At 40.3% G+C, this 19915-nt stretch overlaps 1 protein-coding gene across 3 annotated transcripts in view; it reads left to right on the forward strand.

Moving 5' to 3' along the window:
- RSU1 (Ras suppressor protein 1) overlaps positions 1–19915 on the forward strand; it is a 195916-nt gene that overhangs the window by 88196 nt on the left and 87805 nt on the right. For 2 of the 3 annotated variants that reach the window (XM_036843196.1, XM_036843197.1), the window contains exon 8: positions 16940–17072. In XM_036843196.1, the coding sequence (XP_036699091.1) occupies positions 16940–17072 (133 nt within the window). Of the gene's footprint in view, positions 1–16939; positions 17073–18169; positions 18189–19915 lie in introns of those variants that run through there. The other variant, XM_036843198.1, reaches the window with a different exon arrangement.

A 19915-nucleotide genomic window follows, 5' to 3' on the forward strand; every position in this document is an offset into this window, starting at 1 on the left:
CCCTAATCTAATTTGACTGGTGTCCTTATAAGAAGAGGAAATTTGGACACAGAGAGACACCAGGGTTGCACTCCAAGGAGGAAAGACCATGTGAGGACGCAGTGAGAAGGTTGCCATCTACAAGCCAAGGAGAGAGGCCTCAGGAGAAACCAGATATGCTGACACCTTGATCTTAGACTTCCAGCTTCTAGAACTGGGAGAAAATCAGTTTCTGTTGTGCAGGCCGCCCAGTCTGTGGTATTTGATTATGCAAGCCCTAGCAGACTAATGCAGTAACGTATAAAATAACTTCTGAAAGCCAGTTTGCTATCTGGAGGTGTGTGTGCAAGATATTTTATATGATAAACTATATGTTTTATATTGTTACTGTGGTTATGTGCTCTTTCAGGCATAATCAGCCAGTCGCCCTGATCCCAACACACATCAAAGTACATTTGCCATTGTCCCTGTCCTTTTTTCTGTAAAAGGGAAGAGAGGGGAGGGATGAAGAATGGGGAAGAATTGGGAGAAGGAAAGAGAATGGGCAGACAGAGTGGTCCTTTCTTACCGTTGACCGTGGCAAGTAGGAAGGAGCTGACCTTGGTTTGAATCCCAACACTACCGTTTGCTGGCTCTGTGGCCTTTGGGAAAGGGAGGAATCCTTTCTGAACATCATTTCCCTTAACTGTCAGGCACCTTCCCAGTTCGCAGGTTCCTTCGAGATCATATGCATAAAGCATCTAAGCTAGTCTGTGGTCTGTACATGCAAAAAATGCATTTTCTCCATTTTAAGTTATTAGTTTATCACTTAAGCCAAACATTTTTGTTTTCTTTTTCTGTTAGGGTGAAATTGAACTGTGCATCCTGAAAATAAACACTAACAGTCTGCCAGTTCAACCTGCCTTTTCATGCTTGCTACGCTGCTTTCAGCCTTCGCTCTTTCCCCTCCCGGGCAGTTGGTTCCATGCCCAGCTCACTCACATCTTTAATGTGTGGGTCATTACTGTCACACGAGGAAGCAAAGGCGGACATATCCGTATCTGTGGTGGGAGCTGGATGAGGTGTAGACAAACAAGTGTTCAGTTGTTTTTTTTTTTTTTTTTTTTTTAATATTAGCCATGTATTTCTTCTTTTAGGTCTTTTTTTTAAAATTAATTAATTTATTTTTATATTTATTTTTGGCTGTGTTGGGTCTTCATTGCTGCGCGTGGGCTTTCTCTAGTTGTGGCAAGCGGGGGCCACTCTTCATCGCGGTGCGCGGGCCTCTCACTGTTGCAGCCTCTCTTGTTGCGGAGCACAGGCTCCAGACGCGCAGGCTCAGTAGTTGTGGCTCACGGGCCTAGTCGCTCCGCGGCATGTGGGATCTTCCCAGACCAGGGCTCGAACCCGCGTCCCCTGCGTTGGCAGGCAGATTCTCAACCACTGCGCCACCAGGGAAGCCCTGTTCAGTTGTTTGTAAAGCCCTTTTCCTTTAGGTCATATGACAGACACCCTTAAAGGGATCAAATCTCATCCTAGTTGAGAAGGACACCCCTGTCCTGTACAGTGTACAAGATACCTGAGAAAGACAAATGAGCAAGACGAAATTCCCGTCCTATTTAATGAGGCATGCTGAGATGGAAGCAGTTTGGTTCTAATTCCAGTTTGGTTATATAGTGGGAGTGCAGACACAGCAGTCAGGTCTACAGGAGGAGCTTGGAAGAGACTTCAAGAATGGGCGTTTGAACTGGTGCCAGGCATCACTCAGATCAAGACTGTTATGGCCCCTGTGTCCATGGAGCTTACAATGGAGTTGGAGAAACAGACCACAGGAAAAAAAAACACAGCAAAGGAAATAATTATAAAATGTAATAAGCACTGTGGAACAAACAAATAGGTGGAGTTAGTCAAACATCACAGGGATCAACTTTCAGTGGAGAAATCCGGGCAGACTTCTCTGAAGAGGTGACATTGAATGCATTACATTTTATCAGGAAGCACAGGAGAGAGGGCATTTAGGTAGTTGCAGAAGCAAGAAAGGCCATAGTATGTTTGGATCATTGCAAGTAAGTCACACACTGTCTGATGGGAGGTGCATCTAGATGTCCTGTAAATGATTTTGCATGATACTGTTTTTAAAGTACAGTTGTTTAAAAAACGAGGCCACGGTTCTGACCATTATGTGAGCCTAGTATGTTTATGCTGTATGTCACCATTTACTGTTTCACATTTATGTTGTCAGCTAGGGGGACCTGGCTCTTGATGAAGCAATAGGACACCATTTGTTCTTATATGCTGACATCAAATTACGACCAAACAAAACTATTTTTCCCTTGTGAACATTTCTGTAGATCTCCAGATCATGAAGATTAAATAAAATGATAAGTGTGAGTAATGTATAAAAAAGTCACATATAAATTTGTTTACTCCATAAAGGTGTCATTTAGTCTTTAAAACAACTCTTGCCTTTGAAAATACATTAATTCTATTTCTCTTTTTTTCTGGTAAGTTATGATGATGATAATGAAAAGGAATATCAGGCTACCCTGAAATTGGACAGCCACATGGAATCCTGGGATTGATAACACTGCGTAAACTGGTAGCAATCAGAGGAGTTGTTTAGACGTGCCAGTTCCTGGATTGGCTAATTTGAGCTCTATTTTTTTTGTAAATAAATTGAGTCTCTGAAACAGCTTCACATGTTGAAAGTGATTTTGCATTTGTGGATTGTTTTTTTCCCTTGAGTCAGAGTATTATAGTACGTCCTTTCCTTTTTTATTGTTTAACTGTGACAGTATTTCATATTTTTAACCCAAGACAGTTGGCTTTCCAAAAATACTGGAAACCAATTCATGATGTAATTGTCCTCACCCAAATCCCAAATTGTGGAAAAACTCTGTTTTCTCACTGTTATTTATAGTTAATGCTTTTTCACACATGAAGACTTGTAAATTGTCTAAGTAGATCCTTGGGAGGTGCGGTAGACTTCTATCCCTTGAGTTATATAGTTATTTTGCTTTGGTTTTTCTTAAACCTTAATGTTAAAGTTTTTAAACATACTAGTTTACATCTGTGGCCTGGGCTTGACTCTGGACTAACCCTAGACTAGAAAGTACTCTTGTTTATAGTAGTTTGGGATACTTACTTGCCTTTTATCACTTATACTGAAAACAAGTAAATAGTTATAAAAGTAGAAACATCAATTTTTTTCTGCTTTATTTTCTATGTGTCTTTTCTGCTATAATATATAGTTTTTGCTTTTATCATATTTCTTAATTCCTGAAGTAGATGAATGTGTGTGTATGTGCGTATTTATACACATGGAAGTACTGTTTTCACATAGTTGTGATTTTCCTTCCATTGCATCTTACTTCTGAGCTATAGTTGTTAAACTTAAGGGAAAGTAAGTTTCCTCAAAACGCATTAACGTGGATTGTTAGTACGTAACCTAAAACACATTTGGCTTTTTTTTTTTAGCATGAATAATTTTGAATTCACTGGAAATTAAGTTACAATTGTTGCAGTTTTATTCATGTAGACTTAGCATTTGTGTCACTCACAATTCTTAATTATCATAGTACATATTTTATATGGTGCAATATCTGCACTCTTACCATCTCCAGCCTCCGCTGGGAGTGTAACACATGGCACCAAAGTAATAAAAATATAAGCTCTAGAGTGAGAAGCAAAGCCGAAACAAGCCATTTTTACATATAACTTAAGTTTAGGTTCTGTGTAGTAGGTTGATCCCTTACTTAACCTTTAATAAAATTGGATTCGAGGGTATTTATATATAAATAAAAAATAAAGTTAATTTTGTTTCATACTTCCATATGAGCAAGTGCCTCAGAATGTATTACAATGACACTTAAACTTTAGCATTAGTCCTATTGGCTGAAAAATTGCTTTGCTTTTTAAACAACTGTTTTTGAGGTTAAGCATTAAAAAGCTAAGTTGTTGCCATTTGGGAAGGTTATTAAGATGATTATTATTAAGACTATGTGATCATATCTGTACTGATTGAATCTGCCTGTATTTGACCTTTAATCTCCTGCAAAGTTATCTAAGAAGTCATTTCCACTTTCTACATAATTTGGAAATTAAAATTTGATACAAATCTAGATATGTTTAAGACTTCATCTCCATAAACCCCTCATGCCCCGCAAACTTCCCTTAATGGGCTCTCCAGTTGTATGTGAATCTAGATGGAGATCAGATTCTTTGTGTCAGAATGTTAGTTAGCGTATTTGTACACAGGGAATCTCCAAGTACAATTTCAGATGTTGGGTGAAAAGGGAGGAATCTCAGCTCAGCTGGCCACGTGGACCTGTGTCTTCATTTGGTGCAGGCATGGTGGTGTCCGGGGGGTGGCGGGAGATGGGAGTAAAGGGGGTATAATCTCCTTGCCTCCCACCCCTACCCACCTTCCCCAGAAGGCAGCCTTTTGAAACCATTGGAGACACGTGAGACACTCAGAAGTGCTTTGAATCAGCCCTGAGAGTTGTAAAAGATGAGTCATGGCTGTTTCTCTGCAATATATAGACGTTTCCATTTCAGATAATAAAGATCAATTGAAATATACCAACATCCAGACCCCGGCCCTGGCACGCATCACCTTTAATCTGCTCCTGCAGTGGGATGCCCCACCCAGGTTGAAACCTATTCGGCCTTTTTCTCTGATCAAAATTTCCCCAGGATAATTTCAGTTCTCATAATCACATAGTGATTTTCCTGAACAATTCTGACTTAATGAAATGTTATTATTTTAAAAACAGTGATTTGTTCAATGCATAATTACACGAGATCTTATTCTTTTTAAAAAGACAAATACATGATATCGCTTATATGTGGAATCTAAAAAAATGGTACAAATGAACCTATTTACAAAACAGAAATAGAGTCACAGATGTAGAAAATAAACTTATGGTTACCAGGGGGGAAAGGGAGAGGGGAGGGATAAATTGGGAGATTGGGATTGACATATACACACTACTATACATATAATAGATAACTAATAAGGACCTGCTGTATAGCACAGGGAACTCTACTCAGTACTCTGTAATGACCTGTATGGGAATAGAATCTAAAAAAGAGTAGATACATGTATAACTGAATCACTCTACAGCAAAAACTAACAAAACATTGTAAATCAACTATACTCCAATAAAAATTAATTAAAAAAAACTGTAAGGTATCAATTGAAGCAAAAGAAAAAATCCCTTGACTTTGTGTTTTGACTCTTGAATAAGGAAGTGTATGCCCTATATTCATGCAGCCTGTTAAAAAAAGTATTCACTCTGTCATACTAATGAAAGTGTATCACCCTAACACATTACTCCGCCAGGGTATTTTAACTTAGAAAGAAAATTCCTAGAGGTAACAGTAGTGGTTCTAGATCATGGTTCTGATGAAAGGATTCTGGGCCCTGTGAGAGAGGTAAGGGATGTATTTTGTTTATGCCTCCCCAGTGTTCTTTAAACCATGTCAAATGGTTGACTCTTCCAACAATATCTCAGTACCTTTTTGCAGGAAGAGGAAAATGTTTTAAGTGTCCTGTACACAGAAGACCAAGAGCTTTGAAAGAGTCAGATAAGCTGGTCTTTGACTCCCAGCTCTGCCATTTACACTTATGCAACCTTGAACATGGGACTCAACCTCCCTGAATGTTAGTTGTTTCTTCTTTTTTAAATGAGATAATAGTGATACTTTTCCATGCACAAGTGTTGTGACTCCTTGAAATAATATATGCAGGGCTCCTGAAGCAACACTTGGTGCATAATACATGCTCAGCAGTTAATAGCTATTACCATTATGATGATGAAGATGGTAATAATAGTAAGCATTCACTACTCTATGGAGGTTTTTTTTTTTTTACATCCTTAATAGAACTGGTAATAGTATCTGAAAATTCAGATTTCTTTGTCAGTACTCTAAATAGATTTAATATTTTGGGGCTATTTTATTTGTTTTTTTATTTTTTTGTGTTTTTTTTTTGGCTGTGCCGTGTGGCACGTGGGATCTTAGTTCCCTGACCAGGGATCAAACCCGTGCCCCCTGCATTGGGAGTGCCAAGTCTTAACCACTGGACCACCAGGGAAGTCCCGGGGCTACTTTATTTAAACTTTTAAAAACATTTGATTGCTTAAATGCTTTTTTATTGTTACAAATAAACAGGGACTTTTCTAAGTGTGGTCCCTGGACCAGACATCATCATACCCTAAGAACTTGTTAGAAGTGTAAACTTCGGGTCTCATCCAGGTCCTCCTAAATCAAAAACTCTGGAGGTTTTCCCAAGGCCTCCAGGAAATATTGATGCCCATTCAAGTTTGAGAGTCACTGCTTTAGAATATATGGGGCAACACAGTAAAGGGTGACTTTCATGATCCTACCTTCCAGAAATAACCACTGTTAAAATTATATTTCCTTCTAGTCTTTTCTCTATTTATGTGTGTATATACAATGTGTGCATTCTTCTAGTCTTTTTCTTATGCATATGTATATATACTTTTTAAAAACCATAGGACGATATTGTACTATGTGGGTTTTATAGTCTACATTTCCACCTTCAGTATTATGTCATGACCATTACCCCATGTCATTAAATTTTATTTGAAAATGTTTTTGACCATATGACTACGTATGCTACCATTCTGAGTGTCTCATAAAATTATGATTATAATTTTAATTATATTAAAATTATATTAATCAATACATTAATTAATTAATAATTATTAATATTAATAATGATAATTAATTATTTATTAACCAACCCCTTAGCCATTTGAGTTGTTTGCAGATGTTCTGGAGAAACACAAGCAGCGTAAGTGAAAATTTGTATTCGTGAATCACTGTGAATATCCATGACTGTATCCTTAGCATAAATTTATTACAAGGGTGGAATTACCGGGTCAAACAGTATGAACATTGTTTTAGCTCTTACTATATATGGCCCAGTCATCTTTCAGAAAAGAGGTGCCAGTTTGTACTCTTAACAGTGTAGGGAAAGTGTGCATTCCCCAAACCAACTCTAGGAATTAGTCCTTTTGAGTATGTGTCAAGTTTGATAGGAGAATGTTTTATGAACTGTAAGTCAGTAAGATATCAGTCGACATCTCCTGGTCTTTGTCTTGGCCTACACTTTTGTACTCAGAAACATCAGTGGTAGGTGCTGTCTTAGAACTTGTCTCTTAGATGCTAAGGTTGATTTCAAAGTTTTACTCTTCCCATGTTGCCTGCCCTTCACCTCACACTGACACTACAGGGTTCCTTGAAAGGGTGTTGGAACTCTTCTCGTGTGCGCTGTGGAGCAAGCCCTCTGGGCAGCATGGGTGTCATGGTGATCCCGGGCACCTAGGGCTGCAGGGATGGAGAAGGACCAGTAGGCCTTCTAGGAGGAGAACAACGAATCGCTTTTGTCTGTAGTATCGCAAGACAGTTTGGAAACACTTCATATTAAATCTTGCTAGAGAGGGAATTGTGGAAGAGACCTGAGATCGAATGTTAAGTAAGTGCTGAATTAGTGGAAATAATGTTTTATCATTACGGAGGATATCCTGTATTCGTTCAACTTCAATAGCTATGGTGAAGGCTGGTTTGTGATACCTTTTTCTTTTTTTCCTAACTTTATTGAGATATAACTGACATACAGCACTGTATAAGGTGTACAGCATAATGATTTGACTTACATATGTCATAAATGATTATCACAATATGTTTAGTTAACATCCATCATTTCATATAAGTACAAATATTTTTTGAATCTTGCAGAATTTTTTTTTAAAAAATTTAATTGTGGGACTTCCCTGGTGGTGCAGTATTTAAGAATCTGCCTGCCAGTGCAGGGGACACAGGTTCAAGCCCTGGTCCGGGAAGATCCCACATGCCGCGGAGCAACTAAGCCCGTGCGCCACAACTACTGAGCCCACGTGCCACAACTACTGAAGCCTGTGTGCCTAGAGCCCGTGCTCCGCAACAAGAGAAGCCACCGCAATGAGAAGCCTGCACATCACAAGGAAGAGTAGCCCCCGCTCGCCGTAACTAGAGAAAGTCTGCGTGTAGCAACGAAGACCCAACACAGCCAAAAATAAATAAATAAAATAAATAAATTTATCTAAAAAAAAGTTAATTGAGTTTTACACTGGGAAGAGATCTTAGAACTTATCAGTTCTGATACCATTCTTTCACAGATCAGGAAGCCAAGGTCAGGAGTGCTTCAGTGACTTGTTCAAGGGTATATAACTAGTTAATGAGAGACCTAAGAGTTGAAGCCAAATGTGCTGACTTCTTTTAATTTTTTTAAATTAATTTTTATTGGAGTATAGTTGCTTTACAATGTTTTGTTAGTTTCTGCTGTACAGCAAAGTGAATCAGTTTTACGTATACATATATCCCCTCTTTTTTTAGATTTCCTTCCCATTTCGGTCACTGCAGAGCATTGAGTTGAGTTCCCTGTGCTATACAGTAGGTTCTCATTAGTTATCTATTTTATACATAGTATCAATAGTGTATATATGTCAATCCCAATCTCCCAATTCATCCTATCCCCCCTTCCCCCATTGGTATCCATAAGTTTGTTCTCTACCTCTGTATCTCTATTTCTGCTTTGCAAATAAGTTCATCTGTACCATTTTTCTAGATTCCACAAATGTGCTGACCTCTTTTGAGATCAGTTCTTTCCCCCACTCACATCATGTGGCTCTTCATAAAATGAGACTTAACAATACGAGCTTGGAGGATACCTGTTGGTGTACAATTTCCCTAGGGAATTCTCACACATCTGTACTTGAAATGGATGACCAAAGGGTGTGATATTGTTATTGATCCTATGAGAGGTTGTGATTGCTGGAACTTATTCTTTGAACATCCATTTATTTTAGTTTATGTTGTATTATACAGGGACGTCTCCTGGGGGTCTCCAGGGTAACTGGGGCTCCCTCGGTGCTGACATTTCCAACTTCCCAGGCAGTCAGAAGGTTGTCCTTGAACTGGGGAACTTGAATGGAAGGACGATGAGGTCTAGGAGGACATTGAATGACGCAGTGCACTCCGGGAACCGACCCCTCTGGGGTGCCGCAGACGGCCACCATTTAGAAATCTTCAGTCTTCTAGGAAATGAAATCAGGCCTCCTAAATTTTATCTTGGCCCTACTTTTGATCAAAGACCACTGAGAAGCTTATGAACTTGGGGGCCCTCTCCCCGGAAGAGTGCCACTATGCAAATGTAGATTTATTTTGCATTCCATTTCAGGAGATTATGAATTCCTTGAGTGAACCTCTGTTTTAGGGAAACTGTTTTCCAGTATACGTTTTTCTCTCCTTTGCAGATTTCATTTAACATAATCATGAAAAGAGTATTTTATATTTATGTCGTGCTTTCCAATGTAGAGAACCATTTTGTCCACTTTTGGGCCCCTGTCCACAATCCTATCAATCGGTACTATTATCCCCACTTGGCAGGTGAGAAACCTGAAGCTCAGAAAACACAAGGATTTCCCTAACGTCCTTTGGTCACAAAGCCAGTGAATGGTACTTGGCATCTGGAGCCAGGTCTTCTGGCCAGATCCACTGGGCTTTTGTCTATACTGCCTGACGTTACATCAACAATAACATGGAAATCTGGCAAGCAAAAATAAGATTACCTCCCACATTTAGAAGAATGATGGGGAAACCCTACGCAAATGCCAGGTTTACAACATGAATTATTTATGGCGCAGCCATGGAAAGAAAGGGACTTGCAGGATAAAGCAGCAATGGTGGTGTGCACTGGGGAGACCCACTGCTCTGTTGCTGGGTAATCGTATTTACAAGTGACTGAGAGACCCTTCTATTCCATCTTACCCTGGAGCACAGATATCAAATGGCCAAGAAGGGCACCAGGGGGAAACTGTAAAATGATATTTTTCTTCATGGGTTAAAAGGGCTTCTGGACTCATTCACACCGACACACATAAATCAGATGCCACTTTTGTTGGAGCCATTTGGCAGGGTGTTTGGCTTTCTCAAAAAAAATCTTTTTTATTTAAATTGTACTCTTCCCTTGACTAGATCAGAAGAGTAACAGTTTTAGTATGTTTCACACAGCAGCAACGCTTTGTATGTATTAAGTGAACAAAATGCCTGTTTTAAAAATGTGTTGCCAGAAGGCTAAGCAGACAATTGCCAGAATGGCAGTGTGGCCTCGAATTCCCCGCAGAATAAATTTGAGAGCTGTCATGAGACATCCCAGCTTACTTTGATTGCATCGATGGTGCACAGAAAAAGAAGCAGCCTCAGACCCCCCCTTCTCCATCCAGTTAGGGTTTAGCAGATCATCATCTATAAAGCGTGCTGTTCCCTCCAGTAGGGTGATGCTGTTTTAAATAAAAGCCACCGCCTTTGTACTAATTAGCGCCCATCACGTATTCTGAATTGTTTTTGATGATTTCCTTTCCATGCACCTTATTCTTATTTAATTATAAAAATAATCCGTACTTGTAATCACATGGAGTCCTCGAAAAAGAAAATTAATAGTTTACCCTTTATTCTGCTGGTTCAATTCCCTTTCCCACCTTAATTTCCCCTCTTCGAGGAAAACCAGTATTAACAATTTGATGTGTATCCTACTCTTCTCTTTTTTTCACGTAAACATTTCCTCATATACATAATATGGGATTTCTTTCTTCTGTATTTTTTCAATAATGAAATCATAGCAAACTTAGTACGCCCTTAATTTTTAAGAATTAGAGTGTAGATCTCTTTCTAGGTCAAAACATACAAATCTATGTCATTCATTTTAATACCTGGAAACATTTCGTTGGGTGGCTGTAGCATACATTATTCTGCTTCTCACCTATAGGTGAACATTCTGGTTGTTTCCAGTGTTTTACTACAGCAAACATTTATTATTACAATATGAGCATCATTTTATAAGCTTTATGATCATTTTCCATTCAGTGAAGTATGTTGCTAAAGAAGTGAAAAAGGTAGAAACCTTCCATCTCCAGCTGTCATCTATAATCATGCACTTCTATAATTAGTAGCCTCTTTACATAGTAATAAAATCTTAGAGGTTTATGTGCAGGATATCTCTTTATATCTGGAGCGGCCCTAGAAGTAGCTTTTATTTTGCGTTGGAGTCATTTGTGGTTAGCTTCTGTGTATGGATTCACTGCAGAGCAGAGGTGATCTTTCAGCTGTCATAATGTCCCATCTAGACCCCTTCAACAGTGAATCAATTACTTGGGTTTGGGCAAATCCAGTATACTGATGATAGACTACCCAATCAACCATGGTTTGCTAGTTTTACCTTGTTAGACTGTAGCCTTAGATTTTCCTGAGTGAGAGAGCCTGGGTTTTAGGGTGAATTAATTTAAAAAGCGTTCTGTGGTATTTTGGAATTAGGGAGGGAGGGAACGATGCTTTGATGACGTGAACAATTTGCCCAGATTGCCTCGATTGCTTAATATCCGATAAATGATGTTACTGGCCACATGGTTCCGGGTTTTGAGTACTCGGGAAGAATTCTTATTATCAGTATGATTATGAAAACAACCAATTTCCATACGTGAAAGCCAGCGCCTGCTTCTTAATGGGGCCACAATGCCTGTTGCATCCCATCACACGTATAACTAGCGAGGAGAATGACAGTTTCGCACGATTGTAGCCTTTACAGAATAACAGTTGCACGGCAAAGCAGCCATACTTGAGGCTCTTGAAAGAAGCGTACGTGGTCCTCTTGCAGGTAATAAAATGGAAGATCCAATTTGCAATTGCAGAAGCAGCCTCTGAGTGACAAATGATCTTCAGGGCAGCGCCGGGCAGAGGGTCACCACTAATCACGGCGCAGGCTGGCTCCCCGCGTGGCCCGGGCCTCCCCACTGGAGAGGGAGCGGAGGGAATCTGTGTCGGGGAGTCAGCCAGCGTGTCCGCGGATGCTCCACTTTCTAGCTTATTAGATCCTCTTTGTCACGGTGCTTAATCCTGCCGCCTGATCCTTGTTAGAACAGCACCAGCGCGCCCGTTCAGGCTTCTCATCAAGGAGGTGGGCGAGGGCTCCTAACTAGAGCCAGCGAAGCGTGCGGCGCGTCAGGGCTCCTGCAGCCTGACTGACGGGCTGAGATGCTTCCTGCATGTTATTACCGCAAAGGGAACCCGCCTCGGACAGCTGACGGAGGGGCTCGGCTGAGGCCAGAGTAACCTGTTGCTGAGCCCATCGGGGGGGCAGGTGTCAGCTTTTCCCACGGGATAATGGCCGAGCTCCACGCGTCATCTTAGCCCTCTTCTGAAATTGCCAGCCTTCAGAGCGAAGTGAGAGAGCCAGAGACACAGAGCCGGCTGGGAGGGCCGCAGCTGCACAGAAGCAGGTCCCGTGTCCTCCACCAGTGACATGAACTCAGAGAACAAAATCAGCACATCCTGTCGCCCCCGAGCCTGCTTGTAGCTAGGAAGAGTCGGCGCTGGGTTTGGCTTGTGCGGTTTCCAGCTCTGCCATCTGTAATAGTTGCCTGCTTTAAGGTGTGCTGTGGGCATTAAGCATGGGTTTCATGGTGCTTTGTTAAAAAAAAAAAAAAAAAAAAAAAAATGCACAGCATCTACCACAAAGCTACTGTTTGGTTCCCGCCCCCGCCATCGTTCTTTTCTGTTAGGCTTCCCAGTTCTGGCATTCTGTGAAGCACCTGTGAATCTGAAGTCTGTCTGATACTAACTCTGGCTTAGGGTTGTTTGATAATAAAATAAATAAATGGGGGAGGGGAGGGTAACCCCTCTCTCTCCGCCCTCCCCTCCCTCAGCTGGGATGTACAGATGAGGTGGAAGTGATAGAAATGAAATTGCTCGTGAAGAGCCTCTGGTCCTTTGTGCGTACCCCAACTTCCAGACATCAGCTGAAGACCCCTTTGCCCCGAAGGGGACGCGCCCACAGCTCCCATCCTGCGTTTCCTGCGCGCTCCGGTTAGCGGCCGTCACTAGCACTCCCCTCTGCCTCTGCTGTCTCCATGGACGGTGCTTAAATAGAGACGTTGCTAGGCACTGACAGGTCTCCGGGGGCTTAGAGGCTTCAGACGAGACGGCCCGGGGAACATAGCTGACCTTTCTTGACACCGTTCCCCCAGGTCTGTCCTGCACGTGTGGCAAGCGGGGAGCATCGAAGTTTAGCATGTTATTCTCGGAGGATTACCGCTAACAAGACCGCCGGCTTAGTCAGAGGCTGTTACTAAGTGAGCGGGAGGCCGTGTACATTCCAAAGTGGGTTTGTAGGCTGTTGGTAGGAGCGTGCCGGCTCTTCCTTTCTGCGCCTGTATGTAAATCTCAAGGATAATCCGTTAAAACCTGCTCATAATGTCTGTACTTTTGGAGTAGTGGGCAAAGCTTGGACCTAGGTGGGAGGAAGCTGGTGGTGCCGCCTGGGAAAGAAGAGAGGGTCGTCTTCTTCTCACTGTCCCCAGGCAAACCTGGAATAGCTGAGGCTTGTCTTTGACGTCCTTCCTAGACCCTTTCCCTGGTCCACGTTGCTCTCATATTGACCCAGAGCCCTGAAAATGCAGCGTGCTGAGAAATCCTCTGTGCTCCAAACGTAACCACCTCCCCTCCCCTTCCCACCCTTCTTCCCCAGAGTTAAAAAAAAAAACAAACAAACCATATTCCTGTGATACCCATCTGAACCAGAGGTTAAAAGGAAAACAATCCAGTTGAGTAAATTCGTGGTAATATGTGAATGACAGGGAGCCCTGGAAGCTTGTTCAACAGATACAACTCTACCCACTGGAAATTTAGACCGGATTTTTCATTAAAATAACCAGTTTGGGGGGGGGATGAGGAGGAAAGATATTTAGATCAGAACCGCCTTTATCAGGGAGATCCCCTTTGCTTAGGAATTGGTTCACTTCCTTATGTAATACATGCTTTCCAGGGCTTTTTTTGGAAAACATATCTTTTTCCCAAAGGTCTCATGTATTATTTCTTTTCGTAGTTGATTCCATGCTGATGTCAGTGGGCAGGGCCCGGAGGCTGGAAGATGATACTGTGTAAGCGTAGGTGGTCTACGAGGTGAATGTTTTAAGAGAGATGCTTTTACCCCTAGTGCCTCCGCCCCCAACTTTTTAGTGAATTGCTTACCCCGTGGTTACTGTCACCTGGTAGCTCAGGCATTCCCTCAGTGACCATGCTCCCTAAGAACAGGGGACAGCATCACACACTCTGTGTTTAAGACAGGACAGTTCAGAAATACAGACTTGTTTTAAATAGAAGACTTTTTCCAGAAATTTCTATTACGTTCATTTTTAGGAAATGTGGAAATTGGAGAAGAAGTAATGAGACAATGATACGGACAAGAGGACATAGAGTTTAGAGGAAATGAGAATTACAGTGAAATTTAACCAGGCGATCAGTTGGATTCTCGGGAAGCTGAAAACCCCTTCCTTTCTCCAAGTAAAGATAAAAACAAAATATATAAATGGCAGTCCATTGCCAACAAGGTTACACCCTGGTAGGATACTCAGCTAAACCGAATATGTGCGACATTTGGATTTCCATTTATCCCAAGCAGTTTTCTGACTCATGGTTGAGAGAATAAAGCTCATTAATTTCTCAAGTGATTTAATATCTGACTAATGATGTTTAACCATTAAGATGAGGAAATTGACAATATTGATAATCTTGGAGAGAAATGTATCTGCTTATTTTTGTACTTAACCACCAGCAGATTCTAAGTAGCTTTGGAAAGATCATGATGAATTACTTGCTCTTAATATTTAGTAATATCTGCTGTCTTTAGAAGCATTTTATGAAATGGTAATCACTTTTATATTGGTCTTTTCTTTCTCCATTATTCTGAATAGTTGCAAGTTCATAGAGGCACACCTCAGAGATATTGTAGTTTGGATTTCAGACCACCGCAATAAAGCAAATATCACAATAAAGGCGTTCACACCAGTTTGTTGGTTTCCCAGTACATATAAAAATTATGTTTACACTATACTGTAGTCTGTTAAATGTGCAGTAGCATTATGTCTAAAATAACAATGTACGTACTTTAATTAAAAAATAATTTATTGCTTAAAAATGCTAACCATCATCTGAGCCTTCAGTGACTTGTAGTAGTAACATCAAAGATCACTGACCACAGATCACTATAACATATATAATAATAATGAAAAGGATATTGCAAGAATTACCAAAATGTGACACAGAGACACAAAGTAAGGAAATGATGTTGGAAAAATGGTACCGGCAGACTTGTTGGACATCGGGTTGCCACAAATCTTCACTTTATAAAAAATGCAATATCTGCGAACCACAATAAAGTGAAGCGTGATAAAACAAGGTCTGCCCGTATAACAAAAAGAAGACAGATTCAAGGTATCGATTCTTTTGTTTTAAGAAGAAATACTACATCATCCTAGTAAACATTATCTTTTCATTTCCAAAGCTCAGATTAGCTAGGAAATTGATGTGCTTTGTGCAATGCTTGCATCCTAGAATATGTTTTCCTTATCCTGAAGTTCTCATTTATGACAATATTGACCGTAGAGCCTGAGAACAGGACAGATATGGCACTTTGGTTGTGTCCTGGGAAGAATAATTGCTTGGTGTCTTTGCTCAAAAAACCTTGGACTGTAGACCAGGGGTCTGCAAATGGACTTCTTCCATAGGACTTTTAGGGAAAGGATTTCAGTGAGTCTGCCAAGTAAACCACATACAGCTCTGCTGTGTAACGTCTGTCCTTGTGTCATTCATAGGCAAGCAGGTTCTAGGAAGCTCTTTCTCACGCTGCCTTTTCCATTTTTAAATATACCAAACAGAAAAACATATATAGAGAGTCGACTAATCCATCCATCAACAGGTGGTACCCAGATGCTGGCTGCCTTCATTTACTCATCCTTGGTTGATCTAGGTTGACATGTAACCTGATAGCTTCACCAAGCATTGTAGGAAAAATAAGAGATTTGGAGTCAGAAGTCTTAGATTCAAATCCCCACTCTGACATTTTCTGATCTTGGACATATTACTTAATTTCCCCCCAGGTTTCCATTTCTTTGTCTATAAAGCGATGTCAATTACTGACCTTAGGGATTGTTGGAGAATCAAAGGAGGAAATGCTTTTTACAGGTAATTTGTCAACTGGTAAGGGCTGTACACGTGTGCGTTTTTACCCTCACCATGTTGATGAGACTCATTTAGTGCTGATTCTGAGGTGTGCTTATGGTACCCGAATGAGGCAATAATAATTCTACTTGGGCAGTATTCTTATCTTTCTTCACTCGTGTCCTGCTTTGATGAAAAGTGATGTTGATTGGTTCAGGTTTATTTTATTTTGTTTTAGTTTTTGAATTTAATTTTATTTATTTTTTTATACAGCAGGTTCTTATTAGTTATCCATTTTATACACATCAGTGTATACATGTCAATCCCAATCTCCCAATTCATCACACCACCACCACCGCCCCCCCCCCCCCCGCCACTTTCCCGCCTTGGTGTCCATACATTTGTTCTCTACATCTTTGCCTGTTTCTGCCCTGCAAACCGGTTCATCTGTACCATTTTTCTGGGTTCCACATGGGTCAGGTATAGATCAGATTGGACAAGTGGTGATGCATGCTGTCAAGATGGAATTTGGGGAGGTTCTACTTTTTAATGGTTCTCTCGATCTTGGAGGGCCATTGTTGTCTCTGTAGCAAACACTTGGAAAAATGAAGCAAATGCTTCATTTGCAAGAATTCCAAGTTTACTTCCTTCTTACCTCTTTCCTCTACTCCCTCTCTCCTCCCTCCCTCCCTCCCTTCCTTCCTTCCTTCCTTCTTAATTTCTTGGGCCAGTGTACAATCACTGACATGGCATGTATATCAGTGATGACTCGGGGTAAAACTTTTTAAAAGAAATCAAATGACTCAAAAAATGCTTACGGTTGTGCTATGGTTACTGGGCAGTAATTACTTCTTAGATTTGATTTCTGTTGGTTGGATGACCTTCACCTTTTTTTTTTTTTCTTCCCCCTCCTTCTTTTTAGGAAACTTGGATTTAACTGGTCAGAAGCAGATATTCAAAGCAGAGAACAATCCCTGGGTTACCCCCATTGCTGACCAATTCCAGCTTGGTGTGTCCCATGTGTTTGAATACATCCGCTCTGAGACGTACAAATAGTAAGTAAGACTATGATTTTCTGAAATAGACTGGTTTTACAGCATTCATAATTATGCCATTTTTAAAAACCTATCGTGTGATCTTGTCATTGGTGGCACCGAGCTCAGAGCATTTTAAAATTTTTTTATTAATAACCACATGTAATTGTCTGTTATTTATAGATTATTTTTAATTGATATTTTCAAAGGGAATTTATACCAATTTTGTTTAGAAATCTTTTAAGGTATTAAATTGGCTGACTATGCATGGCACTAAGGAGATTCACCAAATACATGAAGATCAGAACATACTTTTTTCTCCTTTGAATGTAAAGAATAACAGATGTTATGAACAAAATTGTTAAGTGGTTTCTTTATAAAATCAGTAGGGAATACGAAGAAAGCATCATCCTATTCTTCAGAAGCTTTTACTCTAGTGAGATAATAATCTCTCTAAGAGAAGAGATAAGGCAGAAGACAAGGAGGAGGAATCAGCTAGCTTAAGTCATAGCATCAAAATCTCTCAAGTCCTCCCCTCTGGTCAAGGGCACCTGTGGGGACCCAGCCTTAAAACCAAACTACTCCCACCTCTTTCTTCCTCAGTTTGTCCAGGTTGGAAAGAATTCTACCACCCCCACCTACTCTGTTGTTACTATTAATCTTCTGTCATTATTTCCCCCTCATCCACTCCCCAAGCCCAAATTGAAGTGAGCATTTCTCTCAATGCTTCAGTGACCCCTAACACCGAAATCCCGTCACCGCTAGGTTTAAGCAAATGCAAATGACTTGAAACAGTTCGTAGTCAGGTTTAATCTGTTCCTGTGTCTGGTACCAACTTTTGAGAATTTAATATCCCAACTCTTAGAGAAGACCTAGGAGATCATTAAAAGTTCCATTCAGTTTGGAGTCTCCCATTTTTTGGTACCAGAAATACGCTCCCCCCGCAAACTCAGCACAGCTCTCTCGGAATCTGTGTTGGGACAGTGGGTCAGACTTAACTGACGGGGCAGAGTCCTTGCCTGTGAATGGCCAGCTGTGGCTCTGGTAGCACATGTCCTCGTATGCCATGCTCCTGGTTACACATCTGGGACCCCTTATGGTATATTTCCATCTGACAGAATCACAGAGAAGATGAGCTGTGGAAGAAGAATGGTGTTCAGGGGAAATAGACTAAAATTGCCAAAACGATGGCGTATCCTCCTATGCGAATGCAGCGTAAAGCATGGTTTAGATTTCTTCGAAGATGATACCTTAACATTTTTTTTTGATACCTTAATATTTAGCATATGTCGTAAGACTTACTTAAGAGTAAAATGAGAGATGTATAGGCTATGTGTTATTGTTTCATGAACCGCATAGATACGTGCAATTATTATAGATACATAGTTTTTTTTAAAAGAATGAACATAGCTCTGCCTTGAAAATTTGTTTAATTATGAAAATGTGTGAAAATATAGTTGCAAATGAACAGTTTATCGTTCATCTGGTTTCTCTTAAATTGTTAATCGTTGCTAGCATTGGCTTTAGATAGGCTCTAATTTTTCGTTAGTAAATGGGGGGTTATGTAGAGCTTGGTTTGTAGGGTATGCTTTTAGAAAACCATTGTATACGATACCTACAGAAAAATAAATAAGCTCCTGTTATTCTAGAATTGGGGGAAATGCTCTGTTGTTTTTTCTGGTTAACAGTTTTTTAATTTACCATACACTAATTTAGAATTTACAGAGAATTAGAATACACTGCGTATGAAAGTGCTTCTCATTTTAATTTCATTTGAAAAGATTACATTGTGAATGTATGGATTTTGTATTACCTTTGAGTCATTAGGCTATTAATCACCGTTATATGCTGTTACAAACTATTGCCGTTTATTTGAAAGTTAGGATTCTGGATGAGTGAGTGGTGTGTTGCATTGATTGAGTTTATTGGTAAGTTATTTGAAAGGGAATCTGGGACACATTTTAATCTGTGACATATTTGATGTATATATTCTTGTCTGTTTTATTAGCATCTTATATTTAGGAATCAGAGTAAGCAGTTTGCCTATTAGCTTATTTTTTATGTGTTTGTTTTCCTCGTGGAGAATTATCTTTTGTCCAGTTAAATCAACATTAGAAAGCTTAAACAAGCATGGGAGAGCCATTGTCCCCTTTCTAGGGGGACCAATCAGTACTCTGTTCGCTGCTTTTAGAAGAGTCTGTGTGAGCCTCTGCTGGGAGAATGCACTTGACATTAAACTCCTGGGGGCAGGGACCTCCCTTAAAGTGAATTCCCTTAGAGTTTTCCCCTTCTCTCCTCCTTGGGAAAGAAGAATGTTAACCACTTCCTGTATCCCAGCTTTCTGCCCTCCTGGTCTCCCAATGAAGTAGTTCCCTTCATTCCTGGATCAAACATACCAGCCAGAAACATGGACTGTGGACTAAGTAAGGCACTGCCTCAAGCTCTTAGTCTTTTTAAAAAGATGCTTGTACAAAAATGGCACCACTATGTTTCACTGATGTTTTAAATTTATGGTCCTCTTTTACATGAATAGGTATATGTTAGTATATCCTCATGTAACTAGAACCCAACTTAATTCTTTCATTTTTTTAAGCAGCCACTTCATAATTAGAGGACTTTTAGTATCCTTCTCAACTCTCTGAAAAAAAAAAAAACTCTAATTAGCAGATATTTGGCTACTTTTGTAAAGCTGTACACGTCAGGACTTGCAAGGAGGCAATTAATTCGTTACACCTGTATTTTTTTTAAACAAGGCAAATGTCTCAATCAGTACCTTAGTCTTAGATCCTTTATTCTGAAACCTGTGGTTTCTAATCTTCACTTCCTTGTCTCTTTATATCAGTCACGTACATCCCTTCCAATGA

This window comes from Balaenoptera musculus, chromosome 2, assembly GCF_009873245.2.
Source record: "Balaenoptera musculus isolate JJ_BM4_2016_0621 chromosome 2, mBalMus1.pri.v3, whole genome shotgun sequence".
Taxonomy (NCBI): Eukaryota; Metazoa; Chordata; class Mammalia; order Artiodactyla; family Balaenopteridae; genus Balaenoptera; species Balaenoptera musculus.